Below are 22,273 nucleotides of genomic sequence, written 5' to 3' on the forward strand. Positions count from 1 at the left end.
GTTCCAAATTAATTAATTGTAATTTAAAACTATATACTTATTGATGAAAGTAAGGTGCTAAATACACTTCTTTGCCTACATTTTGAAATGTCTTTATTAAGTATGTTTGCACTTCACTCGCTTTATTTCCTACATTCTGAATGGCAACTGGGTCTAGAAATCCATAAATATAAGCATTCTTTTTCTCGATGCAGAGGTGATGTAAATACCTTAAACATTGAAAAATAATGTTAGAGTAAAATATAAATATATTAAACTATTTTAAAGGTTAATGAAAGTATACTTACAACAATCAAAGTTGTAGAACCGATATAGATAGTTGATCGGTGCCAATAACAATCTCACAAATATCTTTATGACATATAAAAAAAGGGACGCTATTGGTCCTGCCTACAACATCAAGAAGCATATCTATTGGACTATTTTCTTTCCAATTGTCACTACCACTGCACCAATTTGTTGGAGAGAAGACATTTGTGATCCTTGAGGGTTGACAACTTTTGAATTTTTAGATCTTTCATGGATACTAGTCTTTTCACATTGGAAGAGTAACCCTGTGGAACCTTCACACCCCTTAAAAACTCACATAAACTTTTCTTCTCTTGTTTAGACAATGTGTGACATGTTGGAGGCAAGTATGTCCTGTTACCATGAGACTGTGGAGCTAATTGTTCTCTTATATCCATTTCAACCATGTCCAAACGAGCATTGATACCATCTTTAGTCTTACCCTGAATATTAAGGAGTGTTCCGATAATACTATCACACATTTTTCTCTACATTCATGACATCTATACAATGTCTCACATCAAGCACCCTCCAATATGGGAGATCAAAGAAGATTGATCTCTTCTTCCATATATTACTTGTTGTGACTTTTTTTTGCGTCTTTCCAGTCACAACTTGAATGTCCTTCACACATTCATATACTTGTAACCCGCTTAAAGCCGTTAAAGCTAATTCGTTCTCTTGAAAAACCGTTAAATACTTTCTTCAATTTACGAAAGGGATGGTTTGAACTAAGAAATCTTCGATGTCCAAGGTACACGGTTTTCCTTCCATGTTTTAGTTGAGAGTGACATGTGCCTTCTTCACATATAGGGTATGCTTTGTGGCCCTTGGTGTTGTAACCACTCAAATTACCATATGCTGGAAAGTCATTGATTGTACAAAATAGCATGGCATGCAACTTAAAAGAGTTACCTGTGTACCCATCAAAGACATCAACGCCTTCTTCCCATAACATTAATATCCCATAATTCCTTAAAGTTTCAATTCCTTCAGCTTGTATGCTTTGTTATATTCTTGACCTTGAAGCAACATATATACTCATCTTTATCACTCCATATTAAGAACAAACCATGCTATTATCACCAACCATTCATCACTCGATGCTAACTAATAAGAAAAAACATTTGATGATACCTTGTCATTTTCATCTTGTTTAAGCCTTGTATTCTGAATGACAACCATTGGAGGCCAAACAAAATTTCATGGTCTTTCTCCTCATCTTTCAAACCTTTCCACTTACCAAATACTTCTCCAGCTGGAATTACTGCAGTGCCTCTTCTGAGCAATTCCTCATCCAAAAGTTCAACAAACTCCCTATGGATCTTCACCCTTTTTGACCCTTTTGTTTTGGCATGAGTAATCAGAGGTTGAAGCCCTTTGTACCAATCAATAGCACCAGGACCACCTCGACAAGCCGGACAGTGCCACTGCCTTTCTAGTTCATTAATCTTGTCAATAGAAAGGCTATCCAAATTCTCAAAGAAAACCTTAAACCATTTGCTCTTCTTTCGATTCTCGTGGCTCTTTTCACTAGCAGAATCATAGTCATCACTCATTAGATCATCATCAATATCTTCCATGGCATCAAAGCCTTCTTCCTCCTGTTCATCAACATTATCCTTCTTCACTGGGGATTCTTCTGTAATCTCATCCTTTATCATGCTATCATCACCCCAGGGTTGCTTGCAACCAGTTCCAAATTGCCAATTCCACTTATGCTCCAAGGGAGGTCGAATAAATGGGCTAGAAGTCACATTGTTGCTTTCAGATTTACTTTCTTTTAACTGGGCCCTTGCATTTCCTCCAACATGTCTACTGAAGTTAGTATTTTGGGACTGCCAACCAGAAGCCTTTCCAACTCCTCCATCATTCCAAGTAACTGCGGGACTCCATGGTTTTGCAGCACTATTTTTGGCTCTATTCTTGCATTTCCTTGAAAGATTTTTATTCTTTCTCTCCACCCCTCTTATTATTTTGGAATTAAAGTAAAGTTTATTAGTTTTTTTCTCTCTTTGAATTCAAGTGGATAAGACTTAAAGTACATTAAGGCACTGTTGTTTTTAACTTGTTCCTGTTATCTAGGTATGCTATCAAAAGGAATATATGCAATTTTTACTGCATATTTCTGCAGAAACTATAGCAACTCAAACACTTGTTTTTTCATGACTGTAATAGGAGTTTTAGATGCCTATGATCTACAAACTCTGCATTTAAGTACATCCAATTGGTAATGGTCTTTTTAGCAAGTTAATTACTTTTTTTTGGCATATAAAGTTGTTTCCAATCAGTGATTTTTCCTCTAACCCAGGCATTGTATCTGGACTAATTTGATTCAAATTTACGCCAACCTCTACAACCATATCCTTTAACTCAAAAATCTTCAATTTTTTGCTACTTAATTTTGACTTTTCTTGCTTAAAGGTTGTGCTATGTGTACTATATATTCCTATCGTCCAAAAATAAGCAGAGCTAAGAAACAACTAGTAAAAGTAAAAGTAGTTGTTACTATTATTGAATGTGTTTCATTCAGCTTGACATTGAGGAATGTTGGTTTCTCTAACTTCATTAATTAATGCTACACAAGTCATCAATGAATGATACACATTATGTTGAAATGCTTATTCAGGTTCCAAAAACCAAACTGTGAGTAATAGTAGAGAAGAATTCGAAATTTTCATACGCATTTGTAAATCCATATAAATTAAAGTATCAATTCGAAAACTTCATATGCAAACAACAAAGCACATTCTCAGTTTCAAAAAAGTGCAAACGCATTCATAATATAAGAAAAACGCATCAAACCTACAACCACCGCACGAAGCTGCAAGGAGAAGGAGAAGAAGCTAATATAAACGCACCATGAACACTACACGAAGGAGAAGATGTATTTAGGGGTTACAAAAAAGGGAAACTCGAGTTTCGAAACCAAACAAGTTTCAGAAAAATGGGAAACACATCATATTTGCATTTATAAGTTTCGATTGACCTACCTCAATGGTGGAAGGAGAAGTTTCGGCGCAGAAGGCTTTTGTTTGAGAGGAGAAAGTGAAGATGGTGGAAGGAGAAGCTTAAGCCGCAGAAGGAGTACCACCGTAGGGTTTCAAAAATTGTTGAGGAAGGAGAAGCTTCAATGTGCGTGGAGAAGGGTTACCGTAGGGTTCAAAAAATTGTTGAGGAAGGAGAAGTTGGTGCATATAGTAGGTTACAATAGGGTTAAAAAAATTAGGTTAAATACTTATTATGTTAGTTGTCATTGTAAGTTGTCATTGATTCTTATTTTTGCACTAGTGGTGGTATGTACCACCCAACACTATGAACAAACTCCCTACAACATTTTAGCACTTCTACCTCTGCATAGGTGGGCACAACGACTTAAATAAACATGGCTTGTGTAAGGTGGAATGCAACTTTACAAAAAGAAGTTCTAACAAGCCTTACTACCTAGATTTAAACATGTCAAGTATATTCACATCTAACAAAACTTATGTTGTTCAACACCCACAAACTAGCGCAAAGAAATCCTTTCGTGCTTAGAGAACTCATTCCTCATCACGAAATATTGACAGAAATTATCTAATTCATTTAAAAAATTACACAAATAGATAAATACAAAAAAAAAATTATAAAATGAACATTTTTTAGTCAAAGTTGTCAATAGTCAATACGACGATGTGTGATTTGATCAATTCTTTTATTATACAAATTCCAAATGAGAAACTATCATTTCATTTAATTGGGATGCCCTAAATCTGACATGTGTCTTGGGCTGAATAACATGAAGCTTATAATTATGGATGTATTGAATACTCCCTAATAAAAAGGGAATTGGTCTAGGGTTAATTCAGTAACAAAACAAAGATGAAATTAGAAATAGAAATTTCTAACACTACCCACCTCGTGAAAAAAAAATCAATCTTTTGTCTTGTAGAATTAGCTATTCCATCCATCTTTTTTTTTTATAAAGAACTGAACCAAACATGAATCTTTCGATTCATTTGGCTCTCACACTCAATTACTTATCGAAAATTTATCAATTTTTTATGTAATGAGTCTATCCTCTCTTCTCTATTCAAAGTGAAATCAATTATCAATATAAGACCAGAATATTCGAAGGACTCTTTTGACCAATACCATATTAATTAAATACATTAATCTGTTACTTATTTTATTTTATTTTTTAATTAAAGTTGTCAACTAGATTGACAACTTTCATTTAAATAAAATGTAAAAAAAATTGTATATTAGGTTAGTAACTTAAGTTTATTTTATTTAAGTTGAAGTTGCCAACCTATAATAATAATTTATAAATTGTTTAAAATTATATGAACGAAATAAGAATGTTGTGAAAATTTGTATTTTATAAATAAAACATATCAAAAAATTAAAATTAAATTTTGTTTTGACAAAATATTTAGTACTTTTTAAATATTGTTAAAGTTAATAATATTTGTGTTGTTTTAAAAAAATTTGAAACTATGTTCGTGAAGTAATGTTTAGGGTTGATACAATTATAAATAAAAGGGGAAGTGTTTAAAAAATATTTATAAAATCATAAATAAGTATAATTTATACTTTATTAGAATATAGAAATGTAGGAAAAATTGTCATCTATGAGAAGTTATGTCACAGGGTAGTCTTCTTCGTTGTCTTCACGGTCGTCCTTGTGGTTGTTGTTCGAATGAAACGGTAGGAGGGGCAGAGGTGGAATGTCTTGGTTAGTGTCTTTGACTTCATTGTCCTCACTTGTGAAGGCAATGTTGGTCGATAATACTACATGGATGGCAGTGGATTGTAGGCATATGGGGGGAGGGGGGTCATGGTAAAGGTTGTAGAGGGATTTGATGGACCAACAAGATATTGTTGTTGAGATGAAAATGTGAACAACTAACGAGCGAAAAGATTGTTGTTGAAACAATTCAACTTGAGAAGAAGACCCGACATGATGTTGATAATGAGGTTGTGTAGTCTATTGTGGCATATCATATTGTTTTGAAATGTGTTAATTTTTAATGAGTCAATGAAGAATAATAAATGATTTTGTAATTGAACTTACATCGTCATCGGACGATGATTGTATAGGCGAGATGTAGTGGAAAGTACGATTGATGTACCATTGCATGTATGTCGACTTGTCATGCAAATGACCATTTCCGTTAAACTAATTTCCCTGAATTAGATGATTGTGACGATCATTCCACATAGTTATTCATGCAACTTGATATTGTGGTCAGTATCGATCAGTTTGTCCTCTCATATCCTTTCTCTGAAGTTGATCAAGGTTCAATGGATCACTTTGAATACTTTGTCGAAATCCAAACTAACGCATAACCCTATCAACCTGGTGAAATTCAACCTTGTGAAACATATGAGAGGAACTACCACTAATGCAATTGGGAAAATCTCAATAGTGATCAACTGCCTAACATAATCTACTCGACATAGAATCCAAAGAAATGGTAAATAAATGTTTAAAACATCATTAATATGAAATTTCCACTTAAAATGATATGCAAGTTTATATATTGTTTACAACCTCTCTAGTTTTAGTGTCATCAAACATCCTCTGAGTCCACACAAATTATTTTTAACCTAATGTATTTAAAGTTATTGTGAAAACAAAAATCATTTTAATTCTTCAACTTTAGATACGATTTTCTTATATAAAACGATTAAAGTTTTTATATTAAATAAAAAAAATTCAAAATATTATTATTTTGTTAATGTAATTTTAAACAATTTCTAAATTATTATTATATACATATTTTATTTTTAAAAATATTAATTATTATTTGTGAAAGAAAAAAATTCAATTAAAGTTTTTAACCCAATGTGCAATTTCTTTACATTCTATTCAAACGAAATTGACAACTTAAATTAAAAAAAAAAAAAACAGTAACAAATTATCAAGTTTAATTAATATTGTATACAGCATTATCAATTTTTACTCACAAATATCTATTTTCGTATTTTATTTTACATTTGCCTATTTATGTAATTTTCTAAATGAATTACATCATTTCTGTCAATTTTCCCAATTTCTAACATCTGCAATGGCAATTGAAATCTTGAATAGAGGCGTTGAACGTACGATTTATTTCATTCGAATCCAACATGATATTTTAAGAACAAGTATATTTTTACATCTTCCAAATGTTATAGTTCCCTAATGTCACTTCTTTTGGACTTTGACTCGCTTCAAAAAGTAATGAATGAAAAAACTTGTAAAATAAAAAAAAATGAAGGATTTATTCACCGTTCTAACCTCTAAATGCAGAGTGAAAAACAAAATTATCATTACAATAAACAAGACAGCCCACAACCAGATATAGTACACAAAAGTACAACACAACCGTTATAGGTGCCAAGATGCGCTTAGTTTTGTCATGATCTTTTGAATGAATTGATTAGGATCTATAGCATGCAATGATCAAAGCAAACTGGAAACCCACTCCGCCCCCCCTCCTCTCAAGTTATGCACCTGTAAAAGCAGAGTAGAAATCATAAACAGTCAGTCATGCTTTGGCTAGCTGACACTTTCCATCCAACAGAGGCATAACTCTCCGGCCCAAGACACACCTTCTTTACAAATTCTTTAGTTTTGAAGCGGATGTGTGGCCATTACCAAGTCGACCAGGCACAGCATAATTCTTTTATCGTTGCTTCCAGTAGAAAAGGATACAAGAGTGGAAGCAACTACTGTACACCAACCTGAATGTTTTTACGGTCCAAAACAACATTCAAAATCTTGCCAGGAACGTAAATTCTTTTTTTGACAGATTGACCATGCAAATACTTTGATAGCTTTTCATCCCTAGATGCTAGGACAAAAGCCTCCTCCTCTGTACATGTTTCCTCAACCTCGATGGTCCCTCTTGTCTTTCCATTTATCTGGACTGGAAGGACTACGGTGGAATCCTTCAGGTAAGTCGGATTTGCCTGAAATAACAACATATTCCAAATATGATGATTATTTAATGACTTATTGTACAATCTGCCACTCATTCCACATGATTAAAATTAACCTGTATAAAATTGTTTTTTGTTCCTTAAGTATCATGAAAAGATGAGAAAACTCACAAGGGCATGAAATACTGCCTTTTTTTTACCACAAATGCAAGTAGGAAAAAGATATCTCATCTTCGCGTAACTTTCTAATTATTTCCCTCAAGTATAAACACCACGGTAACAAGGAGCAAACTGTGTCCCCTCCCTTGTTGCAACTAGCAAATCATAGCACAACCACAACAATGACAAGTCCTTGGACAAGAATCTTCTCATTGAAATACAATGTTTTGCAGTCCTATCTCTTAATAGGCTTTCCCTTCAAAATAAATAATAAATAGAAGCATCTAGGCCCTGAATAGCCCCTTTCACAAATTGAAAATATTTTGCAGGATGCTGGGGGTATAACTTGATTGCCAATTAACTAACTACCGAGTTCTAAGTGGGATGAATCCACATTGCCTGAAATGTCTATACTTTGGGTTACCGTTAAAAAGTGAGCTAAGGAACAATATTGCAAGTGAGTTAAATGTCTGTTTTAGGGTATTAAAGAAATTCAATTAGTGACCACAAATTGACAGACCGTGCAAGCATAGGAATGATTTGTTATTGATCCAAATCCATACCTTAGGGAAAGGCACGCAGGCTAATGATTTTGTGTGCCCTAGCCGAGACCATAGCTCCTCAGCCATGTGTGGTGCATATGGTGAAAGCAGCAAAACAAATGCCTCAATGACCGATCTTGGATGTTTATCCCACTGAAAATATATGCCAAGGACAAAGCAAAAGGATATTCAAATGTTGTGTGCAAAGAATACACCTCAAAAAGACATGTCCTTTACTATCACAAAGGAACTGCTATTCAGAAGCTTGAATTCATTTTGCTTATTATTGTACTTTATTATAATTTACTAAAAAATTGGATTCCTAAATAAGAAGGCTAGCTGCTCTTTTACAGGAATTTTACAAAAGCAAGAATTACGATCCTTAAGTTATGGATACAGCGAGAGAAGGCTAGTTTTCTATAAATAAACCCAGAGAAACTTATAAAAAGTCTCTCTAAATAGGTTCGGGTTTGAAAGTTTCTTTCAATTTGAAGAAAAGAGTTTGTATAAATAATATATATTTGGTCTTCTATCAAACAAGTCCGACGCCCCAAATGTTAAAGGTCACATTTGGTTTCCTAGAATCATGTTCAAAGGAATTGAATTGAATTGTAATGTAAATGAGTTGCAACTATTTACGACAGTAACTACTGAAAGGAATCAGTCATTCCTTCAAAATAACATTGCTCAATACAATTTAGGAGTGGTCATTTCAAATTTTACCTACTTCCCTACCCTAAAAGTACAAAAATAAAAGGAAAATAATATTTGGAGTGAGAAGATATTAAGAGGATGAAAGCAGGCAACAGAAAAATACCTTATATGCCGCATTGAGGAACTCCATCATTGCAGAAATTCCAGTGTTGAATCGTGTGCCCTCAATTTCCTCTGTTACCTGAATACTGAAATTAAATTCTTAGCTCAATTGTGTCATATCTGTGCAAATTATATAAAACCAGAACAAGGAAATAACAAAGCTCTGATTAAAAATTAAGATGTTGACCTTGGCAATGCATTTGTGAAGGCAACGAAGTTGTTCTATAGTAGGCTCCTCGTCAACTGATACAGTTCTATCCTTAAATGTTCCATCAGACAAAGGTGAACCAACAATGAGCCTCCAAGTTCTTCCTAAGAACCGATGTACACCTTCGATGCCACTAGTACTCCATGTTTTCGAGTCTCTGGGAGCATGTAAAGGAAATCAAGAAATAAAATGATCTGAGGTTAAAGTCCATATCAGAACAAGATCCACAACTCCATAGTCTCACACTTTCCTCAACCCACCACAAAGAAATGAAAAGATAAAAGGGAAAAACTACAAACAGAAAGCAAGTTTGACTAAGGAACAATCACTATAATATGACGATAGCAATATGGTTTGCAGTTCAAACCTACCTCAATGGTCCCATGAACATTTCATATAATCGAAGAGAATCTGCACCATACTCAGAAACAACATCATCTGGATTAACAACATTTCCCCTACTTTTACTCATTTTGTGAGTGCGTGCATGTAATCGTATGTTAGGATTTTCTTTCAGGACAAAAGAATCCCCAGATTTCATGGCCTACACTCAAGGAAAAAGAGAACGAATGCTTGTCAGGAGAAAACAAAACGTAAGGCCAACACCTTATCTCTGGTAATTATTACTAATGCAATGAGAAGTGGAAAGTATGGGAACTTCATTGATAAACCTTTTCTGCAGGAATTATTTCTAGCTTATGTTCATTCAACAAGTCAGTTGAATCAGCAGATATTAGATTTCCATCTTGATCTCTACAAGCCATATATTGAACCTGCCATTCAAGCAATTAGAAACTTGCAATAGTTATTCTTTTCTACTCAATTTTCAGGCGGGAAGAATTGAAATTACCTCCCCAAGAATAATCCCCTGGTTTATAACACATTGGAAGGGCTCCTTGGTGGATACAACACCAATGTCAAAGAGAACCTGAGATATAAATTGGTCAATAAAGGGTATTTGAAGCCTTATTTCAATTCAATCCCAAATTGGTCAATTTCCCAATACTTTTGCCAACACTTAACCATGTCATCAAAAACTTTCTTTCCCCCATATACTGAACAAAGAAATATTAAAAAATCGTCAAACTGTGGTCTTATAATTTTTCAAACACTAGTAATATGATTGTGGATACGCTGTCATTCTACAATAATCTAAAATGTAAACTTCAGTTTTAAGACTCATCGAATAACATTTGTAATAGTAATCATAGTCTCGTAGATGTTAAAAGTAACACAATAGAGAAAGATTGGCAAGAACATAGTTGTTCAACATGCCCCCCCCCCCCCCCCCCAATTCAATTCTGACTGATAACATCTACAGACCTTGTGCCAGAATCTAGCATACAGTAAATGGAGAACTGCATGCTCAGCACCCCCAACATATACATCAACAGGGCCCCAATACCTGCAGGAGAAGAACAATGTTAAAGCTGGGAAATTAAATTATCTAGAAATAGTGAAAGCAAAATATAGGAAAAAACAAGGAGAAAATGATAGTGAATGAAAAATAAAGACAACATTAACTGAAGTCATACCTTTCTTTAGTCTTACCAACCAATTCCTTGGAATTATGTGGGTCCATAAACCTCAAATAGTACCTGGAAGGATAAAGAAAATATGACACGCATGAGGACATAATTTTAATTTTTCATCAGTACATCTGAAGCATCAAAATCCTGAACCAAGACAAGTAAACTTGGCAACAAAAGCACTGTTTAGTGCTTGCTTACTAAAATATATAATACCACTCAATGCCTCACCAGCATGAACCAGCCCACTGTGGCATGGTATTTGTTTCCCGAGTAGCTGGTCTTCCTGATAAGCTATCAGCAGTTTTCCCCTAAAACAGTGATACAGGCCAAGAAAGAAAAAGAATATATTAGAGTATAATATATTCTTGATTTAAACGACTCTGTTTGTAAACAGTTAATAGTCTGTTAGTTTGTTAGACTTAGTCAGCTTAAGGACTGGAGTCAGCTATAAACAGCTGAATCTCTTCTATTAGCAGTGACTTTCAGAAATACATTCTCGGATCTCATTATATATTTCCTTTTTGCAGCAATCACACTTGCGCATAGATTGGCTAATTCTCTTCACAACTTCGACTTGCAATTTTTTCTTGTGATCTTTCTTTGTGCATTAAAAGGTGGATCAACAGTGTGTTGCTAACACTCCCTAATCTAAGTAATATAAATTATGTACTTAGTTATGCAACAAAATTATTTTATGCTGCTATAACTTAACGAGAGAGTACAGGCTCTGGTAGTACTGACCCTTCCATTTCCTTTTAAATCTACCACAACTTCATGTGGCATAGACATTAAGAAAATAGCAAAAGACATCAGGCCAAATTTTCCTGCTCAAAAATTTATTTAGTTCACATATAAGACAAGTTCATTTACAAAGTGATTTATTTAGACATTGAAATGCCTAATAGTGGGACTACAAGTAGTATCTATTTATGTGAGACAATAGATCAGTGTTGTTAAATAGAGGAGATGGTAGTGCCATGGCAGATAGCGGCAGCAGTTTTTCAATAGAACACTATATCATGTTGATGGCATCGTGGGTTCTAAATGATGTTCACCATATGCACGGCATTGATGGCAGTCAAGGCATTTTAGATTTCTCCATATAATGTCATTTCCATCTAAAGAACAGTTACACAGATAAGGCAATGATCCAATCTTAACAACCATTATTAGAAAAAGCAGGTAATGATGTCTAAAATCTCTTGAAATGCAATGGAAATATGAATTCACAAACCAATATGTCAGGCAGCTACTAGAGACTTTTCAACTAATTGGTCATGGACTCAAGATATAATAACAAAAGGGCTAACTATGAAAATTAAGAATGATTCAGGCATGCGCTATTTAAAAATTGTCTTTTACTTTCAAAATTGTTGTTATTGTCTAGGAATCTGGCAAGGGAACAAAGCCTAGATGTCCCCAATTTTGAAGTATATGTACATCATTGGGGCTAACAAAACAAATCCAACCTAGACCACAGTCCATTGTGCCCGCCAAATTAAGACACAGCCTATTGACAACAATATAAGAAGAAAAACATTTATTGTTGTAAACTTACCCAAGACACTGCCTTAGACAGAGGAGGCTCGCCTGTTCCAGTGGGAGAAAAATCATCCAATTCAGGTAGAATAAGCGGCAGTTCAGTCTCACACAGTGGAACAGTCTCACCACTATCATCAATGAAGATGACAGGGATAGGTTCACCCCAGTAACGTTGCCGAGCAAAAAGCCAGTCCCTTAACTTGTAATTCACCTGAAGGGTGAAAAATGTATTTTACTTTATATAATACAAACCATAAAGAAAGAATTTAGTAACATTAAAAAGATTAGTCCAATTTGATTCGTTTAAAATATGAACCTTCCTCTTTCCCTTCCCACTTTTTTCAGCCCATTCAATGACTGTCAGAGCAGCTTCTTTGCTAGACAACCCATTAATGTCAAGCCCAACCAGTGTATTTGATGAATTTACTATAATGCCTTCACCTATAAAAGCCTTTCCAAAATCAACACTTTTACCATCTGGCATTATAACCCAGGAAATTGGAGCATCATATTTCAAAGCAAAATCATAATCACGAGAATCATGTGCAGGCACAGCCATGATAGCTCCAGTTCCATAACTGCATCAAAAGCAACAATTATAATCTGGTCTCAAACTTTTTTAAAAATCATTGATCATCCTACACCCTATATCTTATGCCCATGGCAAGCTTAGCAATCATTAAGAACAATTTTTTTCTAAGTGATACTTGTGCAAACCCACCCGCCCAAAACATAGTCCGCCACCCATATTGGAATGGCTTCCCCGTTTGCTGGATTTTTTGCATAACAGCCAGTGAAGACCCCAGTCTTTTCTTTCTGAAGTTCAGTCCTCTCAAGGTCACTCTTCCTAGTGGCAAGGTCTACATAATCCTCAACCTGTGAATAAAGAAAAACTAAGAATAACCATCTTATCACCCTTGATTAAAATCCTTCTTGTGAAACAAGCAATAAAACATAACTTACATGTTTGCTCTGGGCAATGGAAACCAATGACGGCAGCAAGGAATGCTCTGGTGCCACAACTAAGTAGCTGAACATAACACAGCAAATAGGAAAAAGATACAAAGTTTCTTTCAGTAGTTCGTCTGATTCATAAAATTTATTGAATATACTAGAAAATTGATCAGATAAATACGTTGCACCAAAGATTGTTTCAGGTCTTGTAGTATACACAATAATTTTTTCGTCTCTCTCCTTTCCATCACTATCAAGAATGCAAAATTCCATCTCAGCCCCTTCAGATCTCCCTATCCAATTTCTCTGCATTTCTTTTACACTTTCCGGCCAGTCAAGGTCATCTAAATCCTCTAGAAGACGGTCAGCATATGCAGTAATCTTGAGCATCCATTGCCTCATTGGCTGCTTGGTAATAAACAATGACACTGTAAAGATTATGAAACCATTCAAAAAATATAAGAGGAAAACCACCCAAAGATTTAAGTTCTGAAAGAAAGAAACATGCAAACCAGTATACCTTTCTTATTACAGGATGACCACCCCGTTCACTGACACCATCAATCACCTCCTCATTGGCCAACACAGTGCCGAGTGCGGGACACCAATTAACCGGAACTTCAGCCTGATTGTTTTATAGGAATTACCATAAGATCTTCAATACTCGTAATTTAAATAAACTAAGCAAAAGCTTTTAAGTAGTTATCATATACTAAACCTGATATGCCAATCCTCTCTTTAAAAGTTGTAGAAAGATCCATTGAGTCCATTTGTAATAGTCAGGTTCTATGGTAGAGATTTCACGATCCCAGTCATATGAAAATCCTAATGATTTTAACTGCAAAGATGTAAGAAGACCTAACATGAAGGGAAAACCTGCAAATTTAGGACTACAGATGATGACTGCGAGAATGAAATCATGAAAACACTTGTCTTTTCACATTCCAAATTACAAGAAGCTTTTCTTCTTAAATCAAGTGGAGGCAATTCAAATCACTCCCAACGATTTAAATGATAAATCCAATGAGTTACATATTGTATGATCTGAATATGATTCAAACAAAGGTGTTCAGGTTGTTTTGAAATTGAAACTTATCCAGCAAACTAATGCCACAATTGTTCAGATCCTTTTCAATATAGCTATTCAATGAATTACCCACTCTTTCCATTTAAATAGTCAATCTAAAACAAGGATCTTCAAACGAATCAAAAATAGTCGCTGAGTCCCAAAGAACATTCTTTACCTGCTCGGAATCAGCGGCAAATTATGTACCAAAAGAATTCCCGAATAGAGTTTAATTTTTATCCACTATCAGTTAAAACTTTAACTGTCAACCCATTACAAATCATCACAGGCATGTTTTTTAAAGAAGTTGCTTCAAAGATTATCAATCTTGTCATGCATAGCTATAATTGAATATCTTAAATCATTTAATAATTTAACAAAAGCATTACTGGCCTTAGTTACAGTTAAAGCATCTCATCAGCAGTTTACCTGAGTGCGAAAGCGATTGATATTCCTCACCGTAGTGAGCTTGGGGTGAGTTCCTGTCTGAAGCACACGGCGGCACATTAGTAAAGAAATACACAAGTGAAAGTGTAGAAGTGAGAACCAAGAAACAGACCTCAATAGCATATTGTTCTGCTGGCAATCCAAAAGCGTCCCACCCCATCGGATGCAACACATTATACCCCTGCATCCGTTTGTATCTAGCAAGAATGTCTGTGGCAGTATATCCTAGAGGATGACCAACATGAAGTCCAGCTCCACTGCAAAAAGTAGTCATTACGAATATTCCCATCGCAATTAAAAAAAAAAATCAGAAACTTCAAGCGCGAAGTGACTAAAATTGAAAACCTGGGGTAAGGAAACATGTCGAGAACGTAGTATTTCGGCTTCGTAGTGTCGATATCGTCATCGGGGGTTCGGAAAGTGCGATTGTGCTCCCAAAAACGCTGCCACTTGGGCTCGATTTCGTGGAAAGGGTAGGCCCTGTTGACCGGTTGCTTCTGATGCTCAGTTCCGCCATTCGCGACGGAGTTTAATATGCTGCCGCGGCCACGGTTGCGGAAACTGAGAGAAGAAGAACCTCTTCTGATGGAAGTAACGTGGAATCTTGGAGAGTGAGAGGTGGTGGTCCTGGATGGGAAGGGAAACGACGCCGTATGGGAGTGTGGCGAAAGAAAGAGGAGATGAGCATGAAGGTGATGAGTGTGAAGCATTTGGATTGGGAGAGTGGAATGAACTGCAAAGGAAAAGAAAGATTAGTGGAGAGAATGGGGATAACGTCCAGAGTGAAGATGGCGCTAAAATCTCCACAATAACGTTATTTCTTATAGTTTTTCCAATTGGGCTCGTTGCTATACCGCGGACTCAATTTCTCCCTACACCCTATGGTTTAAGACATGTAATTAATATTAAATTTAAAACCAAACATTATTTTTTACTTTATGTTTGTTTATTGTGAAGAAATTTGAAAGTGGTTATTATATATTTTGGATTTAGATATCCAAAAGGTTATTTTTGTAATTCATTTAAGTTTTTAGATGACAATATATGGAAATGAGTTATAAGTTTCAGATTTTTATCTCACTGGTGTGTTGTAAATAGTGTTGAGAATCATGATCCAGAATTTATTTATGTTTGCTTACGGATTTTGGAATCATCTGAAAAGTTATTTATGTTGTCCAGATAAGCTTCTGGATGCCCAATTCCAAAAATAACATATTAATTTCGGACTTATATATCCAGAACTTTGTAATTTAACTAATGGATATGAATATCTAAAAAGCAAAATCTTTTAAATCACTAAGAATAAAACGGAGATTTTACGTTAGTATATTGGGTGCAGGAATTAATATGATGCAGGAAGAATCAGCCTACTGCTGATCAGATTAGGCTTTCCTCAAGCCCATTTCAAATATACATCCATTTCTCTTGGGATGTTCTTCTTGCACCTCTATCGTTTCATTTTGTACCTCTATTTAAGGAAAAGTCTATTTACGCTTAATGAAATAGAACTCTTGTAAGCATTTTCGTTGAATGAGAAGAGTCCTCAACTCGTGTAGAATTTGTGGAAGAAACCATCTTTGAATACATGAACTAGTAAGTAAAATCTTTAAAGTGTGAATTAACACAAAGTAAAGTACAACGATAAAGAGAATATATAGATTTTCTTACAGAAAATAAAAAAATAACACTTGTAATAGATTCTTAACATGATTTCTAAATTCTACAATTCAAAAATCATTTACGAATTCAAAAAAGGACTTTGTATTTTGAATTGTATATTAAGAATACAAATTTCACTTCCAAATTCTATAATTTTAAAGTCTTTTTGAATCTAGATAATAAATTCTGAATTATAATATAAAATTTGAAATATAAAATTTAGAAGTATTTTTAGAATTACAATACTCATAATTGTAGAAACTGAAGATGAAATTTTCATTTTTTTATAATAATTATAAAGTCATTTTCTATGAAGTTGTTCCATATTTGGTTGATTTAAGTTCAGCAATATTATATTAAATAATAATATTTAATCAATTGAATGATTATAAAATTAGATTAAAATTTCATTTTAGTAAATTGTGTAGTGTTTAAACTTAAGATTTACATAAATTGGCAGAGTTTTCATAAAGAACTGAAGAGAATGATTCTAGAAGAGGGTTATAAGGATTATATAATTTACGTCCAAATATGAATAAGATGTACCAAAATTTGAAGGAGTCATTTTGGTGGTCAGGCATGAGAAAAGAAATAGCTTAGTATGTTGTGACAAGTTTGATATGTCAGAAGGCAAAGGTAGAACATTAAAGACCTAGTGGTTGTTGCAGCAGTTGGATATTCTCGAGTAGAAATGGGATAGCATTGTTATGGATTTTATTACCTATATGCGAGAATAGTAAGAGACCATGATGCAGTCTGGGTGATAGATGATCGACTAACAAAGAGTGCTCATTTTCTTCCAGTTAATTTGAGAATAATATGGCCAAGTTGGCACAGTTGTACATCAGAGGGATTGTGAAATTGCATGGAGTGCCTTCGAATATTGTTTCTGATAGAGATCACAAATTTACTTCGTAGTTTTGGCATATTCTACAAGATTCTTTAGGGTCTAGTTTGAGAATGAGCTCTTCATATCATCCTCAAACAAATGAGCAGTCTGAGAGAACGATCTAGTCCTTAAAAGATTTGTTGAGGACATGTGTATTGGATCATCTGGGAAGTTGGAATGAGATGTTGCCTTTGATGGAGTTTGTATGGGAGGAAGTGCAAAACTCTTTTATGTTGGTATCAAAATGGTGAGACAATATTGGTTGGGCTAAATTTAATTCAACATATCACCGAGAAGGTGGAACAGATACAGAACAAAATGAAAATTTCTCATAATAGGCAGAAATCATATGCAAATCAGAGGAAGAAACCTTTGGAGTTTATGGTTGGAGACCATGTGTTTCTGAGAGTATCAGTTACAAAGAGTGTAAGGAAGAGCTATCAAGAAGAAGTTATTCCTGAAGTTTGTTGGACCCTATCAAATCCTAAATCTGCATAATGTCTTTCATGTGTCTCAACTAAGCAAAGTATATTCAAGAATCTAGTCACGCATTGGAAATGCATAATGTGCAAGTCAAGGATAACATGTCTTTTAAAGTAAAATTAGTTTAGATTGAAGGTCGTCAGTATGGTGAAGGTAGTGTGGGTTGATAGGTTTGGTGATTAATCTTAAGAAATAGAAGAAACCATGAGAGAAATCTATCCTTGTCCCTTTTATAGCAAGTCAATTTTCAAGGACAAAAATTTTTCTTGTTGGGGAGAATGTAAGGACCGAGAAAAATAGTCTTAGAGTATAAATGGTACAATTAAAATGACACCTGAATATTTTATTATTAAAGTGAAAAGGCTATATAAATAGAAATTTAGTTATTCATGTTTCATTTTAAAAAGAACCATCATCTCTCTAAAATCTCCTTTTTCCTTTCCTCTGCCTTCTCTCTAAAATCTCAACCTCCTCGCTCATCAGATCAACGATCGGAGTCCGCCATTGGGCTCCTGGCAGTGAACTCTACAAGATTGACCGATCAAAATCTTAGATAGAGTAAGTTCATTCTTGGCTCCTTTTCCTTTGAGTTAGTTTTGATCTGGTTAGCTTGCCTTTTAGTTTAAGTTTGCATGTGAGGTTTTTATCTTCACAATTAGTCTCTGTTAGCTTAGGGTCTTAGTGATATAGTTAGATTTGTGATCAGGACTCTGTGGTGCAGGTTAGGGTATCCTTAAGCTTTTTGTGGGTTTGGAGCTCTTAGTGAGCATCTGCTAAAGTTTAGGTAAGGGAAGCTAGTTTAAAATTTTCAATAGAACCCTAGGTTAGAAGATTTGAATGTGAGTGTGACGTGGTCACAAATTTTGTTGCAAGATTTCTTGTTTTGAGTAGATTGTAGTTTGATTGAAATTGAAAGTGTTGTGATTGAGAATTGGTTGTTTGATTTAAATTGTTTTGGAATTAGAAATCATATATATGTATAGATGGACATAATAGCTCAATGATTCAATGAGAGTGATTGTATCATGCTGAATAGGAACTGTCAATGTAATGTGTAGATTTATAATTTATGAATTGAATGGGATGTTGATTTATAATCTGATAGGTATATTAAGTTATGCAGAATTTTTCTGCATCTTTCGCTCAAGCTAGATAATTCTAGCTCAAGTTAAAAATTTTGGGTGCTCTCTGGTTGAGTTTAGCTCAAGCTAGCGGATTCTAGCTCAAGCTAAAATTTTGTGCTCTCTGGTTAAGTTTAGCTCAAGCTAGCAAATTCTAGCTCAAGCTAAAATTTAGGGTGCTCTCTGGTTGAGTTTAGCTCAAGCTAGCGAATTCTAGCTCAAGCTAAAAATTATGGGTGCTCTCGGGTTGAGTTTAGCTCAAGCTAGCGAATTCTAGCTCAAGCTAAAATTCTAGGTGCTCTCGGATTGATTTTAGCTCAAGCTAGCAAATTTTAGCTCAAGCTAGACTCTCTATAAAAATAAAAATAAAATAAATTTGAATTTTTTTTCTATATATATTTGTGTTTAAAAGGTTGGTTTATTTCTTTATGTATACTTATAAATTTTATAGAATTTTATTTCATGTATATTTAAGTGAAAATCTCTTTAATTAGACATTTATATGATCAGTAGATGAATTGTGGTATGTTTTGGAAATTCTAAAATTTTGTATGATTTGATTCTTTGATGTTGGATTTTTGTGAGGTTCAGAGTATGAATTTTAATCAAGACATAGTGTTTTCAGGAAAGAAAATATTGTGTTAAGATTGTTTAGGATGTGCATTGACTCGGGATTCGTCTAGAAGGAGATATCTTGACTCTATTGAGATAATGGAATCATATAGATGAAGTTATTTAGGTGGTGAGAGTCGAAGGAGGTTCATATGAATGGGTAAGTTGTGTGAAAGATAACTAACTTGACCTGTTATATGAGTTAACCCTGTCATACTAGGAGAAAGATGATATTGAGATTATTTATGCGCTTAACTGTGTGGATTTCACACTAATGTAGTATAACATGTGTAGATCTCTGAGTCTAAGTCTATGCACGAGTCTTCCGGAAGTAGAGTCAAGTGTCTATGTGTTATGAGTCAGTAGAAGTCTGACATGAGAAAGAAGAATATTGAAATTGTTGATAGACACTTGATGGTTATGTGAAATGCATGAGAAATGATGGATTTATGTGGATGTTTAAAGTTATATTTGTGTTATAAGTTTTAAAAATACCTACCTTACCCTTTTTTTTGTGGTTGTTTTTCTTTGATATGTGATGATCGTTTATTTTACAGGGAGCAGATGATGTTACATGTGATAAAGTTTTTCGATGAGAAGATGGATGATGAAAAATGATTATTTTTCTTTTGAAATTTTGTTTTAAATTTTATGTAAATGTTTCAAGTCTTATGAAGAGAGAAATAATTTGAAACATTATAATAATGAAATTTTAGATATATTTGTATTATGTTTATATATTTATTTTAATATTTCATACATATTATGATTATTAGATACGAGAAAATATAGGGATGTTAAAAAAATATATTGTTGCACTAAAAATCATATTAATCTTGTAGTTATTACTACTCTAATTCTTTGAAAATATTACACAAGGTATTACGAAATAACTTGCTACGTTAAAAAAAAAGTAAGAGTTAAGTGAAATCGCACATAAATAACACATCAATACAATTCACTATTTTAAAAAAGTAAATATAAATTATAATAAAGAATTATTTAATTTAAAGTTCTTACTGTTTTTTTTCAAGATTTTGATATTCTTAAAAATTAAAACATATGATTGTTATTATTGTTAATTTGTTTTATAATTTAATTTTTATAGTAATAATAATTATATTCAACTAAAATATGAATACATTTTAGATCCTTTGATTAAATATATTCAGTTAAATTAATTTTAAAACATAAAAGATTTACTCTCTTATTTTTCACTTTTTCACTTGATTTAAATATTTGAAATTAAAATGACTGGTTGAGTTATGTCCTTTTGCATAAATATGGCCTTGAAAAGTCAACATACTCAATTACACATATAATAACTACATATATTTATATTACATATGTATTACGTCGACATAGTTAGAATATCTACGTTAGATAGTAAATATTCTACTAATATTTATGGTTTTAATATAATAAATAATTTAAAGTATATTACAATAATAAGCAAATAAAGTTATTATTGATAAAAAAAAAACATTATATCACTTTTACCTTTCACAAACAACTTTATTTTTCTATTTATTTTCGCTTTCTTCCTTTCACACCCCCATTTTTATCATTTAATCGAGCGTTAAAGGTAAGATTACAACTATTAGACTAAAACAATAAATTTTTACATTATAGAGTTGAATTTTTATAGAAACTAAAAATATAAATTAGATATATTGTATGAATAATTTATATATTTCATAGAAAGATATTTTTATAAAATAATATTTATTTATGATATTTTTAGAATATGATTTCATTTTTTAACACACAAAAATTAAAATTTAAATAATTTATAATTTTTTAAATGTCTACCTGATTTCATGGTGTTATTTTAAATTCATTTAATGTTATTGATTTTTAAAAGAAAACGTAAAATTTATAAAGTATCCTAAATCATAATTATTGGAACAGTATACAAATTCAAATTTAAACATATAAGGTTATTTTTTAAATAATAACATTTTGTTTACAAATATTTACTTTTTGTTGCAAATTTTATTTAGTGTAAAATTGGGTAGAAATTGAAAAATTATAAATTATTTATCTTTTAAAAAATTTATTTATAATAATATAATAATTTTAAATATAAAAAATAATAAATAATAAATTTTAATTTGTATGTTGGAAGGATTCATTGGTTATAAAAAAATGGATAAAAACATCAATTTAAAGGTTGCAGGGTCATCCGGATTGGAGAAGCTTCAAACACAGTGTACCGTTCCGTCCCCGGGCGTTGACCGAAGGTTAAAGTCAACGTGTGGTAGGACCCCTCGTGGGATCCAAGGAAGGAAGTCAACAGACTGACCGACTGAGGCATCGCCGGGTCGAGGCATCGCCAATAGGAGGCGTTGCCTTGCTAAGGCGTCGCCAGGCTAAGGCGTCGCCAGGATAAGGCATCGCCAAGCTAAGACATCGCAAGGAGGCTTCAGGCCTCGACGGTTCAGGACAGTAACCAAGAGAAGAGAGAGGTGGCTTCAAGGCTATAAGTTCCAGTACCAGTAGGGGGTAACCTGACTCGTGAAGTATCCATGCCACTGCTGAGAGACCCTTGGATAGATACAACTCCTGAGAGGGCCACGACCAGGGGAGAACCACGTGCATGGTACGAGAGAAAGGTAGATACACTCCTAGGGCAGATGAATAGAGATTGGGGCGCATGAGTTGACACTCAGAAAGTCATCCCACGTGCCAGATGCACTTCAAGGAAGGAGGACTCACACAACGGATTAACCCTAAGTTGGGTTAGGGCGCTGTGAGTCCCTCCGCACAGAATAACGATCAAGTCAGAAAGGCACGTGGCAATGCACACGTGCTCATTAAAGGTTTCAGTGAAAGTTTGCCAAGGTACGTGTTAACTTAGCTTACGTATCAAATGTTTCAAGGCACATTTTTATACGCTTTCAATACGTTTGAACGCGCTTTAAATGCAAAGGGTATATAAAAAGGGGCCTTGGGTCATTTGAGGGGATCCGATTTTTAACCTAATTCTCGTAGTTTTACAGAGAACACTAACCCTAGTTGTTCTTGCTGCCCACCCACGGTGAGC

General features: G+C 33.8%; 2 protein-coding genes across 7 annotated transcripts; both read right to left on the reverse strand.

Annotated features, from left to right (window-relative positions):
• Positions 1-241: 241 nt before the first annotated feature.
• LOC137806729 (protein SUPPRESSOR OF GENE SILENCING 3-like) lies at positions 242-3,579 on the reverse strand. The gene is given in 3 exon segments (XM_068606980.1): positions 242-1,485; positions 1,488-3,157; positions 3,282-3,579. Coding segments are annotated over 2 exon segments (552 nt in total). The 5' UTR covers positions 1,953-3,157; positions 3,282-3,579; the 3' UTR covers positions 242-1,398.
• A 2,939-nt stretch (positions 3,580-6,518) lies between these two features.
• LOC137806730 (leucine--tRNA ligase, chloroplastic/mitochondrial) lies at positions 6,519-15,264 on the reverse strand. 6 transcript variants are annotated; one of them, XR_011080396.1, is made up of 21 exons: positions 14,809-15,264; positions 14,576-14,720; positions 14,446-14,502; positions 13,669-13,788; positions 13,471-13,575; positions 13,132-13,355; positions 12,960-13,026; positions 12,718-12,872; positions 12,313-12,574; positions 12,013-12,207; positions 10,683-10,762; positions 10,458-10,520; positions 10,246-10,327; positions 9,773-9,850; positions 9,594-9,695; positions 9,294-9,466; positions 8,902-9,079; positions 8,716-8,800; positions 7,920-8,051; positions 6,868-7,227; positions 6,519-6,769 (listed from the first exon to the last, which is right to left on the reverse strand). XR_011080396.1 is itself a non-coding variant. In XM_068606982.1 (20 exons), exons 1-20 carry the CDS (start codon positions 15,171-15,173, stop codon positions 6,985-6,987), a joined length of 2,868 nt encoding a protein of 955 aa, XP_068463083.1. In that variant the 5' UTR covers positions 15,174-15,261; the 3' UTR covers positions 6,519-6,984. The 6 variants fall into 6 exon arrangements, 2 of the variants coding, with proteins under 2 accessions (XP_068463083.1, XP_068463082.1); XR_011080394.1 differs by having other exon boundaries at positions 8,716-8,793; positions 13,168-13,355; positions 14,809-15,261; XR_011080393.1 differs by having other exon boundaries at positions 8,716-8,793; positions 14,809-15,261.
• Positions 15,265-22,273: the final 7,009 nt, after the last annotated feature.

Source organism: Phaseolus vulgaris, chromosome 3 (assembly GCF_000499845.2).
Source record: "Phaseolus vulgaris cultivar G19833 chromosome 3, P. vulgaris v2.0, whole genome shotgun sequence".
Lineage (NCBI taxonomy): Eukaryota > Viridiplantae > Streptophyta > Magnoliopsida > Fabales > Fabaceae > Phaseolus > Phaseolus vulgaris.

Coding starts and splice junctions, on each gene's coding strand:
- LOC137806730 (XM_068606981.1), bottom strand. CDS start 15,173: ATGCTTCACACTCATCACCTTCATGCTCATCTCCTCTTTCTTTCGCCA. Junction 14,721..14,808: donor GACATGTTTCCTTACCCCAG/GTTTTCAATTTT, acceptor TACTTTTTGCAG/TGGAGCTGGACTTCATGTTG. Junction 8,794..8,901: donor TTCACAAATGCATTGCCAAG/GTCAACATCTTA, acceptor TTCAGTATTCAG/GTAACAGAGGAAATTGAGGG.